The sequence below is a fragment of the Podarcis bocagei genome (genome assembly GCF_964188305.1).
Source record: "Podarcis bocagei genome assembly, chromosome: 4".
Taxonomy (NCBI): domain Eukaryota; kingdom Metazoa; phylum Chordata; class Lepidosauria; order Squamata; family Lacertidae; genus Podarcis; species Podarcis bocagei.
Genome location: NC_138128.1, coordinates 74,337,551 through 74,357,085, shown reverse-complemented (window position 1 = coordinate 74,357,085; position 19,535 = coordinate 74,337,551). Strand labels below are relative to the sequence as shown.

Genomic DNA, 19,535 nt, shown 5'->3' with positions numbered 1-19,535 from the left:
TTGCTTAATGAGTAGTCACTGTGTACTCCACCACTCTTTTGGGCTTGAGCTTATGTTTCACTGCAGACTCCATAGGCATAAGTTAAGGATAAGGGGTTTCTAATTCTCATTTCCATAAAAATGAATGGACTCAGATGCATATTTCAGGTGCATGCCTTATGGAAATGACTGCGGATGGGTGTGTGAAAACAGTGAGAAGGAATTCCCTTTAGATCACAGCTGCTCCTTGCTTCCTTCTGCAATCTCCTGCCAGTTTCTTCTGTAAAGTCTGCATGTTGAGTGTCTGGCTCCATTCACTGACATAAGGAAGGCTTCCGGTTTAACATGGAGGAGCATAAGAAGAGCCTTCTGGATCAGGCCAGTGGCCTATTTGGTCCAGCATCCTGTTCTCAGTGTCCAACCAGCTGCCTGTGGGAAGCCTGCAGGCAGGATGTGAGCACAGAAGCGCTCTCCTTTCCTGCAATTTCATAGAATCGTAGAGTTGGAAGGGACCCTGAGGATCATCTAGTCCAACCCCCTGCAATGCAGGAAGATGCACGGGGATCGAACCTGCAACATTGGCGTTATCAGCACCACGTTCTAACCAACTGAGCTATCCGTTTCCAGCAACTGGTATTCAGAAGCGTTGCTGCTGAAAAGAGAGTGAAACCTGCTTGGTAATCTTGAGACCTTATCGTGATTATGGCCTGGCAGAGAGAAGCCCTCCCTCATATTTCCCTCCTTTTGTTTGTTTTTCCCCACAGTTTTTCAAGGGTCATGCACCAAACGGTAAAGGACCTGGCCCCCAAGTGCGATGTGACATTCCTTCTCTCCGAAGATGGCAGTGGCAAAGGGGCTGCCCTCATCACTGCTGTGGGATGTAGACTGCGTGAGGCTGAGCATAACTGAACTCTTCACCACTGGCTCATTCTGCCTTCCGAGCACTTCCTTGCGAAAAGCAGCGGTTCCGTAGTCTGAACTGGCAAGAGGGGAAGCCCAGAGTCCCACTGCTGCTTTATGGAAGCGTTGGAGTTAAAAAATAAAAATAGGATACTGAATAGCGTGTGCTGCTGTTGCTGATAATATTTCCCTCCTCTGAACCCCTTGTCTGCATGTGTCTTTTTCTGCCCTATTTGGCACATTCCCCGTGTGTAAATCATTCGAAGGAGGAAAAAAGAAGAATCTATAATTTAAACAAATGTCAAAAATAGGTTTATTATTCGAGGTCTAAAATTACAACCAAATGATGTCCAAGGATAAGAGCAGGTGGTTCTGTGTGTCAAGTGTATTATTTCCAGCTGCTACTACATCCATGTTAAATACATATACCACCAACAGTGCTGAGTAAGAGACAAATGCTTATGCTAAGAGGGCTTAGCAGTTCTTTTCTGAATTTCTAGCTAAATGTTTGATTCCCCGCACCCTTTTCCTTTCAGACAACTTTGAAGTTTTCACATCTGCTGAGCTGCACTCTGTGCTCCTGTAGCAAGGTCTCCTTTAGCGGTCAGAATTGTCTTCTGCTCACTGTATTCAGTCACTAGGAAAGAAATAAGGGGCTCTCCCGACATGTCTTAATATCACTGGCTTTTCCCGCTGCTTTGGTGAATGATGTCGTGTTTCCAAGTAAGATTTGTGCTCTTCCAAAAGGCAAGTCTGTGCTAGTAAAAACAAAACAAAACCAAGAGAAGGATTGACCCCAGAGATAATCCAAACCTCTGACCGTAGAGATATCCATAGCTTTCCATGTACCCGTCCCTTGGTTTGGCTAGATTCTGGTGAGTTGAGGATGTTAATTTTTAAAAGGGGAATCCTGGTCTCCCTTCCTGCTCTGAGAGCCACTTCCGGTGTAATGAGCCGAGTTCACGGACTGCCTTTGTGTAGCAATTGTACGAGTGCTTGCAATGTGGGAGTGACATGGCTGCAGGTTATCTAGGGGAGTTCTGGCAAGTCCACGGCATGTATTTGCTTCTGGAAACGTTGTGCCACACTGCAAGGCCAACACCATTCCCAACACCTTTGTCCACCTGCCAAAGCTGGAGTTAACCTGGCTTTCTGGCCTGCCCAGGCCTTTGGCTGTGAGCCTTTGGCTGCTGTGACTGGGAAGCTGCCCTTTTAATTTTCCCACACTGCTCTTGTGCACCCAATGTAACATTGCCCCGGAAAGTGGCGGACAAATTAAAATAGCAGGCAGCTTCCCAGACACAGCTGCTGCCTCCTGGTATGTCCATATGTATGGGAGCGAATGGATGACCAGACCTGAGTGAGCAAAGTGGTGTTTGGGTGCTTTGCTAGGGAGCCCTCTAATCTGCATTAACGGCTAGTTTCCACATGACAGCGCTCACACGAGTGCTTTAAAAATTTACACTCTGAGTCTAGCTAAATAATAGGGGAAGGGGTGGAATGAAATGCATCCTAATCGCCATTAACAGTGGGTCCTATGGAGGCCAAAACCACACTGATTTTTAATGGAGCTGAATAATGCCCCTGGTGTTTGGAAGTATATACCTTTCCATGTGGATTTAAAAGTGACATTAACTTCAGAACCAGGCTTTTAAACAGTGTTGTTTTTCTAGAAAAAGGTGCTGGACTCACCATGAACGCCTCCCTTGTTCTCTTGGAATGGCAATGGCGCCCACCTGAGAGATGCTGAAGCTAAGTTCCTGCTGGAAAAAAACCCCCTGCTTTTAGATACATAGATAGCAGCAGCATCTAACGATTAGATGAGTAAAGTTTCAAGGAACTGTCCTTGTGTCAATCCGCATAGGGTGTGGAGCAAGGAACTCCAGGGTGCTTGGGAAAGCATTGTGGGCAAGTAACACCAAACTAGCCTGCTCCAAAGGTGCCTAAAGCAAGGAAATTTCCAGCATTGGGACTAGATTCAGCTAGACTTGCAAGTCAAGCCAGCCTGCCACTCAGCAAATAGAAAGGGCTGGCAAACAGTGATGTGGGATGCATCCTGCCCCCCCCACTCCCCGGTTATTTACCTTTCCATGGATCCCCCTGGTTTGTTAAGATTCGTAGTAACAATGCATTTGCCCATTGCAAATAAGCCAAGCTTAGCAGATTCAAATCTTTTAGCTTTTTATTATTATTATATTATTATTAAAATAAATGCAAGTAAAATAAGCATGCCAGATTATAGCCTTGCGTGAAACTTTCTGGTGCAAATTAATTTATGCAAAGTTGCCTAATTTGCACAGAAAAAAAATTGCCATCGCACGCAGACAACCCACATCACCTTTCCCTTCCTATTTGGAATTGCACAAATACAAAATTAGCTAGCTTGTCTTTTAAGTTTGGTTAGCCTGCAGTTAGTTTTCTGAACAGCTGCCGCAGAAGCGACCCACTACCATTCTAGATCTTTCTGTTCTCTGAAATATGAATTGTTGTTTGTTCAACTAAATACCACCATTGGCCAGAAGAAAAGAGATTTGCAGACTTACCATATTTTTTGCTTTATAAGACTCACTTTTTCCCTCCTAAAAAGTAAGTGGAGATGTGTGTGCGTCTTATGGAGTGAATGCAGGCTGCGCAGCTATACCAGAAGCCAGAGCAGCAGGAAGGATTGCTGCTTTCACTGTGCAGTGATCCCTCTTGCTGTTCTGGCTTCTGAGGTTCAGAATATTTGTTTTCTTGTTTTCCTCCTCCAAAAACTAGGTGCGTCTTGTGGTCTGGTGCGTCTTATAGAGTGAAAAATACGGTATTTTTCTTCTCTGCTCCTCAAGATTGGAATTCCCCATGCTAATAAGCATTTCAATATGCATTTTGGTGCACTGTGATCGAATGTTGTGTGGTCACACGAGTCACAAGCAGTAAGCTCAGCTTTAAGTGTGTGCGTGTGCGTGCGTGTGTGTGTGTCTTCCGGAAGATCTGCATGATTCCCTGGATTTGCAATGCTAGAAAGTCTTTTTACATTGCACCACTAGTAGCAGCAGTACTTACTAGTGCAAAGTGAATATTTGTGACAATATTAAACTTTTTTTGACGTGTGTTGGTGTTTGGTGATTCTTTCTGGCAAAGGAATGATTGGTGCTTTGGAGAAGGGTGGGGAAGATCCCTGTGTGTTTTAAAAGCAATGGAAACAAACTGGGAATATTTAAAATAAAAACTTGATTCAATTCTAGATTCCGGATATTTCCTGAGAAATGTTTGCCTCTAGCAAATGTTTCTTTACACAACAGTGTTAAAATGTCCCACCAGATTTCAGCCTTGGGTTGAACACACTTGCACACCTTTTTGACACAAGAACTGCTACGTGTTGTGTCCTTGAGTTGAATGTCTGATGGTTAATATTCTATGGGAAAGCGCGTCTTGGTTTTGGAACGGACTTCTGGAACGGATTACATTTGTGAACCCAAGTACCACTGTATTTGAATTTTTAATGCCAAGATGATGGACTGAAAAAAAAAAAAAAGATTTGGTTTGGGGTTCCATACAAAATACACAAAGATGAATTTGCACTTGTGAATCATGGGCCATAGCACAGTAATTAATAGCCGCCATAAACATAATTCTTCAGTATGGTGAACAAATCACAGTTGCTCGTAATTCTTATCAGAAACGTATTAACGATCAAACTATTTCGAAATATCTTAACTTCCACCTTGATTCAGATAACGAATGCTGTTGTCAGTGTTTTACTCAAATGACTGAATATGGTAACAGTCTTTTACTTTTTAAAGTATTTAAAAATAATATGACAATGCTTTACATTTTCTGGGGAAAGGTGTCATTTATGTATATGCCACAAGGAATGTAATTCAATCAGTTAAATGTGCATAACAACTGGCCGTTGTTCACCAGACCTGATGGAGACGGTGCACATAACTCTCCAATGAGGAGGGAATTGTGCAACAGGCCTTGGAGAATTGTGCATATTTTGGCTGAATTTTGTACATTCTCCAGGCAAGTTGCACATTCTCCAGTCAGCATGTACAGTTGGGGGGGGGGATGCCCTTTTTCTATTTGTTCTGAAGTATGTGATCTGCTCTGTGTGCTCCACAGTCTATCTTGGACCCCCAAAACTGGTCTGTTGCCATCAGGTGCCATGATGGATGCTGTCCCATAGCCAGCATTGAAATAAGATTCAACAGCTAGTCCAGTTGGCTTCTGTACATGAAATAGGGAGGTGAGCCACCTTGTCCTTTGCCTCAGGCAGTAAAATGTCTTGGGTCGGCCCTGTGGCTTTCCATAATAGTATGAGCGTATGGCATTGAGATTATTTTCAGACCCTAAGACATTCAAGCAATAACACTGATGGAGGAATTGATTGGTTCTGTTGCTGGTATGAAGCACTGCAAAGAATACTCCCAAATCTGTCACAAACCTCTGTGGTAATATTTTTAATCAGCAATGAAGAAACACAACAAGAAGCCATTAATCAAGCTATTGGCAAAATAGTCAAACGACCAAATACATGGTGCTTAATGGTACATTGTCCATATTGGTTGTCTGTGTTCCTGTGCTTGTCAGGTTGTTAGATGCTTGATCTCTCCAGGTCTTCTTTAAAGGCAATCGAGGAGTAAGGTTAAGTCTGTCTCTTTCCGTTGCTTTGATGCAAGGGCAGCACTGGAAAGCTATCTTGAAACCAGAGCGGAACCTGTAAATGGGTGCAAACACAAGCTAAGTGTTACATGGTATAAATGAGGGGTGGAGAATCTCAGACTTGAGGGATTCCTCAAGTGTTTTGTCTGGGTGGACTGTGTCTTTGTAGGGTGACACCTCTTGTTTGACAGGGTGGAGAGATAAATCTGTATAGAAATACATGACGTGTGTGGTCGATACCAAAGCATAAGTCACATTGGCTGTTCTGTCTACTTTTGCCTCTGACCCAGCAACCACTAGCATGTGACCCCCACCCCCAGTATGTAGTCAGAAAAAGCTCCCCATCCCTTGTACAGACTGAGAAGGTAGAAATTCTGCAAAACCCATTATCCATGAGGATCTTGCCATCATGTATGCAAGAGTGCAGCCCAAACTGGTAAGAATCAGTTTAGGAGGAACCTAATGGCCAATTGCTTGACAAAGGCACAAGGAAGTCTCATGTACAGCAAAAAACTTGGGTTGAGTAAGTGTTTTCAAGGACTATGGTTGGGTGAGAGAAGGTGAGGTGCTGAGGTGGCAGAAGGTGGTTGGCTAGAGAATGAATGGTCAAGATGATGTATATTTCCTTATATAGGGTGTGTGCTCTCACAGACGCTTTTGTACTCTGTCCCGTAACAAATTACTGAATAAAGTCTGACGAATGAGGAATTTTGTGTGAGCCTCCGTATTGAACCCCCAAAGGAAATTTCTCTTCAAAGAAAAATGGACTGTTTCCCTGATGGAATACAGAGGCTATCAAAGGAATGTGATGCACATTTAGAGAAAAGCGCTGTTTTTTGTGGAATTTAATAATGTGCCTGAGAGTAAGCACCATTGAACTCAGTGGTATTTGCTTCAGAGCGGGAATGTAAGTGATTGCATTGTAAATGTTAGAGGTCAAGCTAAATATGATACAAGGATAAGCCCTGAGTGTAGGCCACACTGAGCAAAATGGGCCAATGATCTGAACTGGTATAAGACAGCTTCCTAGGTTCCTATATTTATATACGAGCATTTTTATCTTACACTTCAGTGATACTCCCAAGGTGCTTGCATTCATTTAACACATGCACTACTCACTTTTGATTAAGGCAGCAATAAATAATTGGGCTATACATCGCAGAGCTCATGGCAAGCAAAAACACCGCCAGGTATACTTGTTGAATGTACTTCTGCCTGTAAATGTCTTTCCGGATGTTCCCCAAGACGAAGTAGAGATGATAAGGGAACCAACAGATGGCAAATGTGATCACGACTGCAACCATTGTCCTGACAAACTAGAAAAAGGAAAGAGAAATCTTTGAATGCTTCGTCATTCTTCTGGTCCTAGATTTGTGCCTGTGGTGTCAAAGAGGCTGCCACCCATTTCTCGTGAAATACAGGCTTAGGGTGGGTATTCAGCAAGTCTGTGATGCGTTTCTGTGCAACAATTTGTGCCTGGAGTTTCTTATGAACCAAACCAGACAATATGTTAAATGCATAGTTATATTAATGACATGTTTCCTCATCCCTGCAATATATAGTAGTAACTTGTTTATAAAGGCAACTGTGGCTGTGCAGAATGCTGCTGTGATAATGTTGCCGCAAATCCCAGAAACATGCACTTTTTAGGATTGGAAAGTGACAGGTGGTGACTATTCAAGTTGAACCCCCTTAGCTAGCAGTATCTTGCCCTACTTGTTTGCTGCCAATGTATATAATGTTGGTTATTGGGACGCAGGTGGCACTGTGGTCTAAACCACTGAGCCTCTTGGGTTTGCCGATCAGAAGGTCAGCGGTTTGAATCTGTGTGACGGCGGTGAGCTTCCCTTGCTCTGTCCCAGCTTCTGCCAACCTAGCAGTTTGAAAGCACACCACTGCAAGTAGATAAATAGGTACCGCTGTGATGGGAAGGTAAATGGCATTTCTGTGTGCTCTGGCTTCCATCATGGTGTTCTGTTGCACCAGAAGTGGTTTAGTCATGCTGGCCACATGATCCAGAAAGCTGTCTGTGGATAAACACTGGCTCCCTTGACCTGAAGCGAGATGAGCACCACGGCCCATAGTCACCTTTGACTGGACTTAACCATTCAGGGGTCCTTTACCTTCACCTTTTATAATGTTGGTTAGAGGCATCATGCTGTAGTACCTATCCAGGACAGCAGAGGGCATTTGCTAAAACTTAGGTGGTAATTTGAAAAATCAAGACTACACATTCCCACAAACTCTGCACCTAATGCGCTCCTACCATTGGTTTGGGAACAGGTATTTGTCATGATCTGTACCTATCCTGTTGTTTTTTAAAGAAATACTGCATACACAGTCTGAGTCTTAGCCGGAGGTGTGTCTGGTCTGTTGTTCTTGCTGATAATGAAACTATGCAGCAGTGAGATTTACCCCCGGGTTCATGTTACCACTGCGCTATAAGCAGCAATTATTAGCTCACGACAACTAACCTTTTTTTTGGCTGTAATCATATGCTGGTAGCTGAGCACATTAGTGTGATCTCCAGGAACAGCATTATTCCACAGAGCCTTTCCTATTGCACTGTATGTGATAAACATCACTAGGAGAGGCAGCAGGTACACCAAAACAATGACTGTAATGTGGTACCTGAAAAAAGAGAAAAAGAGCTGAGCATGGATAGAGCTTGTTTCCCTTCTTTCAGTCCAAAAAGAACCTCCATGTATTGGGAAGATCAATAAATGCTTTTCTGCCTGAGTTTCCAAAACTTCCCGGGGGCCAGTGGTTTCCAGGGCAAGAGTGGCCAGAGCAGTGAATGTAAATGGTATCTTTGTACACTGGGGTAGTTTTTACACACACACACACACACACACACACACACACACACACACACCCTCTCTATTCTCCATCCAGGCAAGCAACAAGTCATTCTCAGAGTTCAATGGCATGTTCCAATCAGGCAAAAACACTCAAGGAGGATGTGAAGCAAGGCCGGTGAGGGGAAGCTATCAAAACACAATGTACCATTAATGGTCTTTCAAAAGTGATACTTTCAGAGTTATAAACTGCTGTTTAGGGTGACCATTTGCCCTACTTTACCGAGAACTTGCATGGGGTTGGATTAGATGACCCTTGGGGTCCCTTCTAACTCTTAAGGTTCTATAATTTCCGCTGTTTGGAAAGTGTCCTCTGTCAGAAGGCCTGACCAGATATGAAGAGAGAGTAAGAGCCTTGAAGTTGCCCATCAACAGTTAACATGGGGACAACAGACTGAGCAAACCATAGTCTTCTCCACTGTGACAAAATGATAGTTAATTTATATTTGAATTATAGTGATTATTTCTAAATTTGCAACCATGCATATAAATTAGCATATCATGTATACAGTGTGAATTTGTGTAAAATTTTGTGTGTGCCCCCTCCCCCACCTTTTTTTGGTGATGTGACAGTGGCCTCAGTAAACCAGTGGCATGAAGACAGCTTGTCAGAAGGCTACTATTTGTAGAAGATGGTTGATGATAAATGTTCAAGGAGTGGTGTTAACGCAATGCTTAAATAACTGTGCCTCCTTTCTGGAGGGAGATGAGAATTGTACCCAAAGCTCCATAAATGTTTGGCCTCCTGAATTCCAGAACCTCATTAACAGAACAAAGGACTCTATGTTTTAGCCTTGTGTGTGGTTTTCCCCGAACTAAAAGGGGAAGAGGTGAGCCAGACAGAGGAAGAGATAAGAACACATGGAGGAAATCCTTCCTTTTGCCACAAATAGCAAGGCTAATCACTGCAAGGCTAATCACTGCAAGGTCTCAAGATACCTCTCCATTTTCCCTGCACTCTTTTTATCTACTGGACCCAAGGCCTGCTTTTTGAGGTCACACCGCTTCCCCCTTCTTTTTGCGTCCACCACATTGCCATGTTTTGACTAAACATTTTTTTCACTATCGGTAATCAACTGTCAAAATTTGTCTTACAGATTTAATGGGACTTTTACTCTATAGAAGTGTTGCTTCATATCACAGTGAGGGCATCCCATTCAGTGCCAGATTTTGATATTTCTCAAACAGGAAGCATGGCGATTGTTCAAACAGATGCTCCTTGCTGTTCCTTGTTTCTGTGTGAATCTAGATTGGGCCAGAAGATTACATATCTGTGCCTTTCTCATCAATTTCTTGCAGCGGGGAGAGTGCTGCTACTGAGGTAAGTGCTTCGCTTTTTGTGCTGGGACAAAGGCAACCCACCCTGCAACTTTAATTAGAAGCTTGCTCCCTGTGATCCCTTCCGCTAAGCATTTTCTGTTCAATATGATGTTTCATTAGGAATGAATTTCCCCATATTTGTGACACTATGCTATTTTTCAGTTAAAAGAAAAAAGAAATCTAGTAATGAAAGTGTAGAGCAGGAAGGACTAATTAAAGGACAATTACAGGCTAAAGCAATTAAAGTTGGCAGCTGCAAAGAGGAAGCTTTTAGGTAAAGATACAGTAGCTCTGAAAAGCCTCGGGAATATTTTGCTAGAAATTACATGGAAGCTAATGTTGCAATTGACTTTTAAAGACAAGATAAGAGGGTAACACAGGCACCCCAAAGCCCTCCAATGCTATGACATTGCCAGAATTGTCCAGCAAAGGCATCTAAACCAATTACTAGTATGGAAGGAATACTGGTATCCCTTTCCCCCCAAGGATTTAAAAGTCTTGGGATGGTCCTGCCATTCAGTTAACTCGGATATGTCTGAAGGATTCTTAATTGACGTATGAAGCCCTGTTTGAATTAAATTTGATCACCTTGAGTTCCTGGATCCAACCCTCATTCCCCCATCACAGAATGTCACAGCCGAATGTCATAGACTTCTTTCACTTTAGAAAACTGCAACTTCATTGAAATCTGTGGATCAAACACCCTAAATTGGCAGTATCCCTGATTACTGCATGAATATTAACATGGTCACCTGTTTGCCTCCACTCTCCTCCATCAAGTATAAAGAAGACTTAGTAGTAACATAGATTCTGGCTGAAAACAGATGGTTAAGGCAAGATTTTCAGCAACATCATTTGCGTTCTCTCTTTCCCCCTTAAATCAAGAGTTCTCAGCTGCCAACATGTATTTTGGGGTTCAGGATTTGGGATGTTCTTACGTGATGAGATGTTTACGATGAACGTCATCTGGCCAGGCAACAACACATTTGGTCATTCCATAGTCGACACGAATTTGTGCATAAAAGAACTGTGGGAAAGCAAGTCCAAAAGCTACCAACCAGATTATTCCTATGACCACTTTGGTGTACCCAGCAGAGAGCTTTTGCCTGAAAGGGTAAACTATAGCCATATACCTGAAAAGAAGAGAGAAAGCATTAGGCCGCAGTTCAGCCTGCACAAAATTGCAATTCCTAGCAACCATTTGCAAACAGCAGCACCCAGAATTCTTTGTCGGGAAGACTGTGCTCTGTGCTTTGAAGGTATAGTGTGTACACAGCCATATTCACAATAAACAATTCAAACATTTGTAGAAGAGGCAAAGCATTATCCCCTCCACCCTACTCTACTGTGTGCATTTATGTGGAAAGAAATCCACAGATCTAAAGGACTGTGGGAAATGCTTGGTGTGTACAAATGAGTCTTCTGAGCATTCACTCCCAAGCCGATTCTGAAACTTGGGGAACTTCTGGAGTGACCTCTAATAAAAAGCTGTGGCGAGGGGAATATACAGCTCTACTTCAAAATTTGCATGCCTCCAGATTTTATAATGGAGTTCTCTAGTTAAAGAATGCATACAAATATGCATAGATTGGTGTAAATAAGGCCAGACTAATTAGTGATTTGTATGAGCTTTGTGAGGGGCAATCATTTATTTTTTTAAGAAAAAGTCATGCTGCTGCCACAGGCCTGATTTGTTCACTGAGCAGTGGAAATGTTTTCCCCTCAGCCTCTCTCCAACCCTTGCGCCTTCCAGTTTAAATGACATGTTGTGCATTTTATCTCACACCTGTTCAAAAATGACATTTTTGACAATAATTGATGTTGCATGGCCAGTGTGGCTGAGTTTTTCCAAAATTGGTAGCTTTTTCTAACGCCAAGGATAGGATTTATGATCCCAGGGTTTTGTATACCTAAGTAAGTGGCTCTGCTGAGAAATGTTATTTGTGCAATGATTAATTCCTGCCTCCTTGTAGTTTGTTTACTCTGAGATTGCAGGAAGTACAGTAATTCAGGGCAAGTTATTCCATGGAAGTGCCATAGCTATGGATGAATGAATATCTCAGTTTTGGTTTCTCCAGGTTTCTATTTTTTTCCCATTCTTAAATTCATCTCTTCATATTTCCACAGCAATTTGTGATTTAATCTTTTTAATGCCTCATGCAAATTTGTCAGCAACTTTGGTGCCATTTTCTACATGGACCTTTGTCCATGTAGTCTTAACCAATATCCACATTTTTAAAATATACCTCCCCAATATAATGCATTTTGTATGTTATTTTCACTAACAAGCATTTTTATGCACACTTCCCCCCTAATATACCCATTTTTGAACATGCTAGTTGGAGAATAGCATTGCAAAATTCAGTGAAGTGCTACTTTTGAAGTGTTTCGGTTTACGTATTGGTTCAATAATGTTTCTCATTAAAAAGCAAACAAAATAAAATTTCTCCCCCATAGCTTAGTGATAGGGCGCCTGCTTTGAACGCTAATAAGAATTTAATTATTTGTACCCCACCCATCTGACTGGATTGCCCCAGCCACTGAGTTGAAGGTTCCAGGTTCCAGGTTCCATGCCTGACAACTTCAGACAGTGCAAGGAAAGAGAGCAACTGCTAGTCAGTATGTATAGACAATAGAACAGAAGAGTAGTCCTGCTGGATCAGGCCCCAGGCCCATCTAATCCAGGATCCTGTTCTCACAGTGGCCAACTAGATGCCTATGGGAAGCCTGCAAACAGGGCATGAGTGCAACAGAGCTTTTCCTGGCAATTGGTATTCAGAGACATACTACCTCCAACAGCTGAGGGAGAATATGGCTGCTGTGGTTAGTAGCCATCGCTAGCCTCCATTTTCCTAACGCTCTTTTGGGGCCATCCAAGCTGGTGACCGGGATGCGGGTGGCGCTGTGGGTCAAACCACAGAACCTAGGACTTGCCGATCAGAAGGTCGGCAGTTCGAATCCCCGTGACGGGGTGAGCTCCCGTTGTTCGGTCCCTGCTCCTGCCAACCTAGCAGTTCGAAAGCACGTCAAAGTGCAAGTAGATAAATAGGTACCGCTCCGGCGGGAAGGTAAGTGTGTGAGATAGACCAACAATCTGATTTGGTACAATTCAGCTTCCTATGTTCCCAGCACAACTTGTGCAACAGTACTTGTCCTGTTCAATTGATAGATTGTCTTGTCGATTCTTAACTTTTGCACCTTTGAGTGAATCAAAACCCAAACAAAAAATATTAGCTTCCAATTACTTACTGCCAAGTTACGACAGCCTCTTTGCTTGGAAGATCTGTCCGGAGCTTTTGCAGAATGTATAGAATAAATTTTAGGGGTGCCAACTTTTTCTGGCATGGCTCCTGTGTCTTAAAAAGCCACATGACAAGCAGAAGTTTAGCAGGCAAAGCTTCCCCACATTTTAACCGTGTAGGGAGGAAGATAACTTCATCCATTTGTCACATATGGTGCAGGAAAATCTGGCACCCCTAATCCAAACAGCAAGAAATGATGGCTTGTTTTTGTAAACTTTTCCAAGGAAGATAAATGCAGCCTACCTGTTTTCCTGAGAAATCTTTTATGACTAGCAGTAGTGTGAAGGGAAGAAAAACAGAAGAGGCAGCCTCCCAGGCAGGAAAAGGTGGCAGTCCAAAAAGCTGAGCTGAGGCTGGTGTAAGTCTCCGAAAGGGAGCATTCTGGGGCATGGTGGGGGCAGGACCGGGAGGGTGGGCCTTAGGCTGGATCCTAAGTAGATTCAGCCTAGTTACGTGACCTGGCAACCCAGCACAGAACACTGTTTTAAAGACTTGTTTTTCCTCTGCCAGACTTAGGCAGGGCAGTAGCATCCGCCTAGCTGCTGAATGGGATTTGGATCAGGTGTAACTTCATGCCAACTTTATTTCCACTGGCTTTCTTTACACCAGCTTCTTACACATAGGATAGCTCCCTAAAGAGTGGTGCAGTCTAGTTATGGCACAAACCTTGTGCTTTATAAAAATGGAAGTTCAACTTTTCCTACGTAACTAATAAAAATAAAAAAGGCATTAGTTTTATAAGTTCTTCCCCAAGAATCCCAAAGTGGGAGATTTAGAGAAAATAAACTGATCTGGAGGACTTTAAAAAAAAATAAATTTGTGGTAAGCTCCGGACTACACAATGTATCTGTTACCAGCAGCCCTTGACTTCGAGCCGGAAAAAGCTACTTCTATTAAAGTCATTAATCTTTCCCAGAAACTGATTTATTTCTGTTTTTATGATCGACTACTACTGTCTACCCCTCCAAGGAGTAGGCTTATCTGCTTAATAGCACATGTTGCTTGCATTCTGCAAGTGTGGATATATTTGGGTTGTAGTGGCTGATTCAGGTTTGTGAAAAGGGAACCCCTACAAGCCTGCGTTTTGCCCCATGAGCAGTTTGGCTTGCTTTCTGAACAATGCTATGGATGGCTGATTCCACATTTGATATTTGCTTATTCCTCACTCACCTCTGCCTCCTGAAAGGAAATGTCTGCACAGTTCTCTTTTCTTCCTGTTTGGGTTTTTCTTTCTGTGGCTGACAGTGCAACCCTATTAATATATACCCACTCTGAAGAAAGCCCCAGTTGAGTTTAGTGGGACTTATGATACTCCCAAGTAAGTCTATATAGGCTGGCAGCCTTGTATTGGTCCTTCCCTCCATTTCTTTCCACTTGTGCAAATCCAGGGGTTCACCAAAGCACACAGAGACCTCCTTATACAGTGGCACCTCGGGTTAAGAACTTAATTCGTTCTGGAGGTCTGTTCTTAACCTGAAACTGTTCTTAACCTGAGGTACCACTTTAGCTAATGGGGCCTCCTGCTGCCGCCACGCTGCCGCTGCGCGATTTATGTTCTCATCCTGAAGCAAAGTTCTTAACCCGAGGTACTATTTCTGGGTTAGCGGAGTCTGTAACCTGAAGCGTCTGTACCCCGAGGTACCACTGTATGCCATATCGACAACATGCCAATTGTCTTACACCCTTGGACTTTATTGTTACTAGGAATATAGGAACCATGCAGACACTGAACATAATGGGGAAATAGTGTTTTACATCTGGTTAAAACTTGGGAGTTTATGAATTCTAAATCAATTTGAACACAGGAGCTACACTGACATAATTTAGTATTATTTGTATTTTATTATTAAATAAATATTTGATGACTAGTACGTTGGGTGTTTCCCAGAGGTGACTTTTGTCCTGTTGACTCTAAGTGAAAGATGTTTCTGAACTGGTAGGATCTTGCTAACTTGTCCTTTTTTTGACAAGAGGAAACGGAACCTAATTTGCATTGTCCTCAGAAATAAGGCATTCAGATATTTCCTGTATTGTAGGTTATGAGTCACTGTCTGTAAATGATGTGTGAACAAGGACTCGGTGTAACACTAAACACTAAAACAAAAACAGATAAATAAGAAGATCAAGTACTGGTATATTTGTAAGTCTTTGCTGGAGATTAAAAAAACCTAGGGAACAGAATGGGACTTTCAGAAAATGATCAAGATAGTAGAAGCTATGTAGCAGCCCGCTGAAACTTCTGTAATATCGCCTTTTTGATTTGGTAGTGATAAACAATTTCCATAAAGTTTAAATTACCATAATAGGAATGGACGTCCTTTTTGTGTCCTGTGGAGTGATTCCCTGCTGAATTATAAGACTCAGCCAGACTCTGCTATGGTTGAAAAACACATTTAACCTTTGACTTAGGGATCTGCTTTTACTCTGTTACATAAGCTCTTTGATAGCATGAAGGGGCGGTACGTGGGTCTACTGGGTACCAGGCTGTGCAGATTTCAGCAGCTTCAGAGTAGCCCCTGATGTAGGCATCTTAAAGGAACCCGATGGAGCTGTTTGGGAGCTGGTGGTATGCATATGAAGAAGGAAATGGATGTGTTTTACCAGTGAACCCTTTAAATATTACATCAGTGCAAAAATAATAATTCAGGATCAGAATATAATGTCCCCTTTGTTAATTATCCCATGTTCCAAATGCAAGTTCCAAGTCATAGTACGACAACTTGATTCTGGCTGTATTTAGAAGTGCTGCGTGTGTGTGTTCGTTCCCAGGTATAGGACTGTTCCCCTTGACTACAATCTTAAACATACTGTATTTTTCGTCCCATAGGACGCACCGGCCCATACTCCCGCGGGCTCCCAAGGCTTGCGGATAGCTTCCTGAAGCCTGGAGAGCGAGAGGGGTCAGTGCGCACCTACCCCTCTCGCTCCCCAAGCTTCAGCGAAAGCCTGCATTTGCCCCATAGGACGCACACAGATTTCCCCTTCATTTTTGGAGGGGGAAAAGTGCGTCCTATAGGGAGAAAAATACGGTACTTACTAGAGAGTAAGGGTACAATTCTATGCACGCTTACTTGGGAATAAGCCACAGTGAACACAAAGGGGCCTACTTTAGAGTAAACATGCATAGGATTGTGCTGTAGAACTCAGTGAGATCTACCTTTAAGTAAATATGCCTAGATTTGTAAAAAGTCAGCTGCTTTTCCAGTTTGGTTAGTATAACTTCTTTCAACCCAGCTTTTACAAGTTAACCCTTTAAAAACAAATAAGAATAGGATAACAAAATTTAGCTCAACTTCAAAACTCTTACCTCTCAGCAGCAAGAGCAGTCATAGAATAAATGCTCACAAACATTGCCGTAACAGGAATAAAGTTAAGAAACCGACAGAATCCCTCACCGAAATACCAGACGTTGTGGCTGGCATAAATAAAATTGAACACTGTGTTCAAGGCAGTCATTAGCAGGTCAGAAAAAGCCAAGTTAACAATAAAATAGTTGGTAACAGTCCTCATCCGTTGGTGAGACAAGATAATCCAAATGACAGTGCCATTGCCCACAACCGATACGATGACTATGAATAAATAGGTGATAGCCCAAAGTGCTATTTGCCAGCCAGGCTGAGAAAACGCGGTCTGGTTGACATGGTCTATGGAAATGTCATCCACTGAAATGTTGCTTATGTTTGAGGAGGACATTGTCTTCATAACCTTCTTCAGCTCACTGTCGAAAACTGTGTGAAATGGGATTACTTTCTTACAGCAGTGCTAGCATTGTTGCTGTGAACTCGCAGTTTGGAGATCTTCAGAACACGACACACTGACTTTGATGTGCATCCCACATTCAGTTTACAGATCTTCCATGCACCACACAATGGTTTTCCACAGGAAGCGACTACAGCTCTTCTATGCTCATATCCACCACAAATCCATTTGAATATCTGCTGGTGTTAATGACCAACAGAAATATGCAGAAGATCTGTGATAAAAAGAATCTTCTTAAGAATCGAAGTGTCAGGTTATGGTAACTCTGTTAAAATGTGTTGTTTTTTTAAAAAGAAGAGATCAAAAGATATCGCAGCATGGAGTTGCTGCACTTTAATTCTCCCTTCCTTAGTAACACTGAAACATTTCGGAAGCAGTCAAACAGGCAAAAAAAAAATCTACAGGCTTAACGAGAATTGAAAAGAGGTGGAGAGGCTAGAATATACAATAGCTAACGAAATTCAATTTCGTGACGCTGGAGTTCCACCCCTTGCCCCACATTTTTGTAGTAATCTTCATAGCTCTGTTCCTCTCAGGTTTAAAGCGAAGAGCGTCAAAGATTTTACCCTATTAGGGCCAAGTCATTTATCCTTTGCATATCCACAACTCACATTTAATTTGGTGAGAGTTTCACTAAGAACTTGGCCTGCAGTGTGCCATAAATATTATTAGGAGGGTTTGCGAGAACAGTTCCAAAGCAACTATACAGAAGACAGTAAAAATGTATTCAGGATTGTGAAATCCATCTCCTGCTGACTGCTGTGAGAGCTTCACAGAAGCTCACACATTGGACTGTGAACAGTGGCTGGGAGCTCAACTGCTGTGAACCATATTCTGCTCAGAGGTAGTGATTTTCATCCTAGGAAAATATCCCAATCTCAAGAACAGCCTTCCTGAGAAGGCTCTGTGAAGCACAAGGGAATGCCACAGGAAGGAAATACCGTTTCCCCCCACCCATATAAGCATAAGGGCTTTCTGCCTATGCCCAGGAAGTGGTTGCTTGGATCCCATACATTATTTTCTCCTAATAAAATGGTATTTTATTGATGCAGTGAGTTGCCTTCAAAGTGTCTTAAAATATGCCTAACTTATCTATGACTACTATTTATTCTTATTACTATGCCTGTATAGTCTAAAACAGTTTCCTGAGATGTGCCCATTTATTTTTTTTCAAACTTTTAAGTAATTTGCATCACACAGGGAACCATCTCTTTTACTGTGTATTTAAAACTTCGGTGGAAATTCTGAGATTATCCCATTGCTCTGAGACTACCCTTAAAATGTAGTTAGATTTCCACCATATTTAAACTGGATTATTCAAGTCTGTTGAGAAAGCAACACAGGAAAAACCTCCAGTAATGAAATAGCTAGCATGCCACAGGTGTATAAGCACTATTTCAAGGTTGTTTTGTTCAGCATCTAAAATCATGTAGTCTACTACGTGAAAGCCAAAGTTATGAATCCAAGCTCTGACTAGTGTGCACTATTGCCAGAAGACTACATCTAATGTAACCTGTAGCACAAGACTTTGTTTTAAACCAAACAGTGTCCAACCTTGAGTCAACATTGTTTCACCCCAAGTTCCCCAGCTACTTATTCATATCAGTACATTTCCATATATCAGTTCACCTGTGCAAGTGTACCTATAAAAATTCCTGGCCTGCAAACATTTTACTAGCACATGAAGAAGTTACGGAGCCTTAGTTTCTATGCTGGCCACAGAGGAAAGGAAACTTCTTCAACCAGTATGGAAATGTAGGCTACTACTAAGCCATGTAGGCAAGCACCAACCAACCACAACAGTCAATTGCCTTCTACCAAGGGGTCTGGCGCAGGTACAGAATAGTACTGCATGGAATTCCTGGTGGCCTATGGTGACCAGGCAAATGGTTAAATACAAGGCTGGATTTGATTCAAGTTCTTCTCTCATGTTTCTTATCATCAAATACTTTCTGCTAGAGACACTTGAACATCTCTCTAGACGCTACTTATAGAAAAAGGGCCACTCTGTATACTGTAGAACAGAGGCAATTTAGTTAGTGCTCTCTGCAAAATCTCCTGTCTGCCAAATGTGCAATTATTAACAGGGACATTATATACCGTTACCCTAGGATGAGGTGAAAAAAGTACCCGACTATTTGAGATGTCCCAGCTTTATTGAAGATGCGCTTTAAACCTTGGATAGCTTCCAAAACACATTTAAATTGAAGAGGTTTAAAAGAGCATCAACTCAGAACTGACTTGTGTAAACAAGTCCTTAACAGATAAACCATTTTAAGAATGCAATATTTAAATGTTAATGCCTGGAATATTCATGTGGAAAATAATCATGTAAGCCATCTTTGAACTTTTTAATGCAGCCTCACATATTCTTGCATAGTTGCATTAAAATTCCAGCACATGAAAAAGGAGAAGGCTAAAATACATTGTCTATGTGGACAAGGACAGTACTTCATTAGACCCAACTTTACCAGTGACCAGTCAATTTAATGTTATACTGTACTTTATTTAAATTATTGTTTTGTAAAAAAACAACCATATAGCATTTCCAAGAGTACTCTGACAAGCTGAATATGTGCAACTACATTCTTTCTGTGTTAGTTTCACAATGGGAGTTTGATTCTCTAGAAGATGAATAAATATTTACACCGAGTATATATATGAAAGAGATCTGTTCCATTTTACTGTTAGATCCTTATAAGGGGATATACTTCTCTCTGGCTCGCAGAAAGGTTCTGTTCTGTTCCAAAAGGAAAACATGCTGAAAGGTCAC

At 42.1% G+C, this 19,535-nt stretch overlaps 2 protein-coding genes across 4 annotated transcripts in view; one reads left to right on the top strand and one right to left on the bottom strand.

The window, feature by feature from the left end:
* LOC308584683 (hexokinase-1) overlaps positions 1–3,968 on the top strand; it is a 47,337-nt gene extending 43,369 nt beyond the window's left edge. For all 3 annotated transcript variants that reach the window (XM_081189583.1, XM_081189582.1, XM_081189584.1), the window contains exon 18: positions 744–3,968. In XM_081189583.1, coding sequence (XP_081045709.1) covers positions 744–888 — 145 coding nt within the window. In that variant the 3' untranslated portion in view covers positions 889–3,968. The remainder of the gene's footprint in view (positions 1–743) is intronic.
* Positions 3,074–17,274, bottom strand: TACR2 (tachykinin receptor 2). The gene is made up of 5 exons (XM_081189769.1): positions 16,311–17,274; positions 10,640–10,834; positions 7,998–8,154; positions 6,643–6,839; positions 3,074–5,578 (listed from the first exon to the last, which is right to left on the bottom strand). Exons 1-5 carry the CDS (start codon positions 16,703–16,705, stop codon positions 5,380–5,382), a joined length of 1,143 nt encoding a protein of 380 aa, XP_081045895.1. The 5' UTR covers positions 16,706–17,274; the 3' UTR covers positions 3,074–5,379.
* Positions 17,275–19,535: the final 2,261 nt, after the last annotated feature.

Bases quoted from the DNA above. Each gene is read 5' to 3' on its own strand.
- TACR2 (XM_081189769.1), bottom strand. From the start codon at position 16,705: ATGAAGACAATGTCCTCCTCAAACATAAGCAACATTTCAGTGGATGAC. The intron at 8,155-10,639 runs GTAAGAACATCC...CTCTTTTTTCAG, and splicing joins CATCGTAAACATCTCATCAC to GTACCACATTACAGTCATTG. The intron at 6,840-7,997 runs GTTAGTTGTCGT...TCCTTTTTCTAG, and splicing joins TGATTACAGCCAAAAAAAAG to TTTGTCAGGACAATGGTTGC.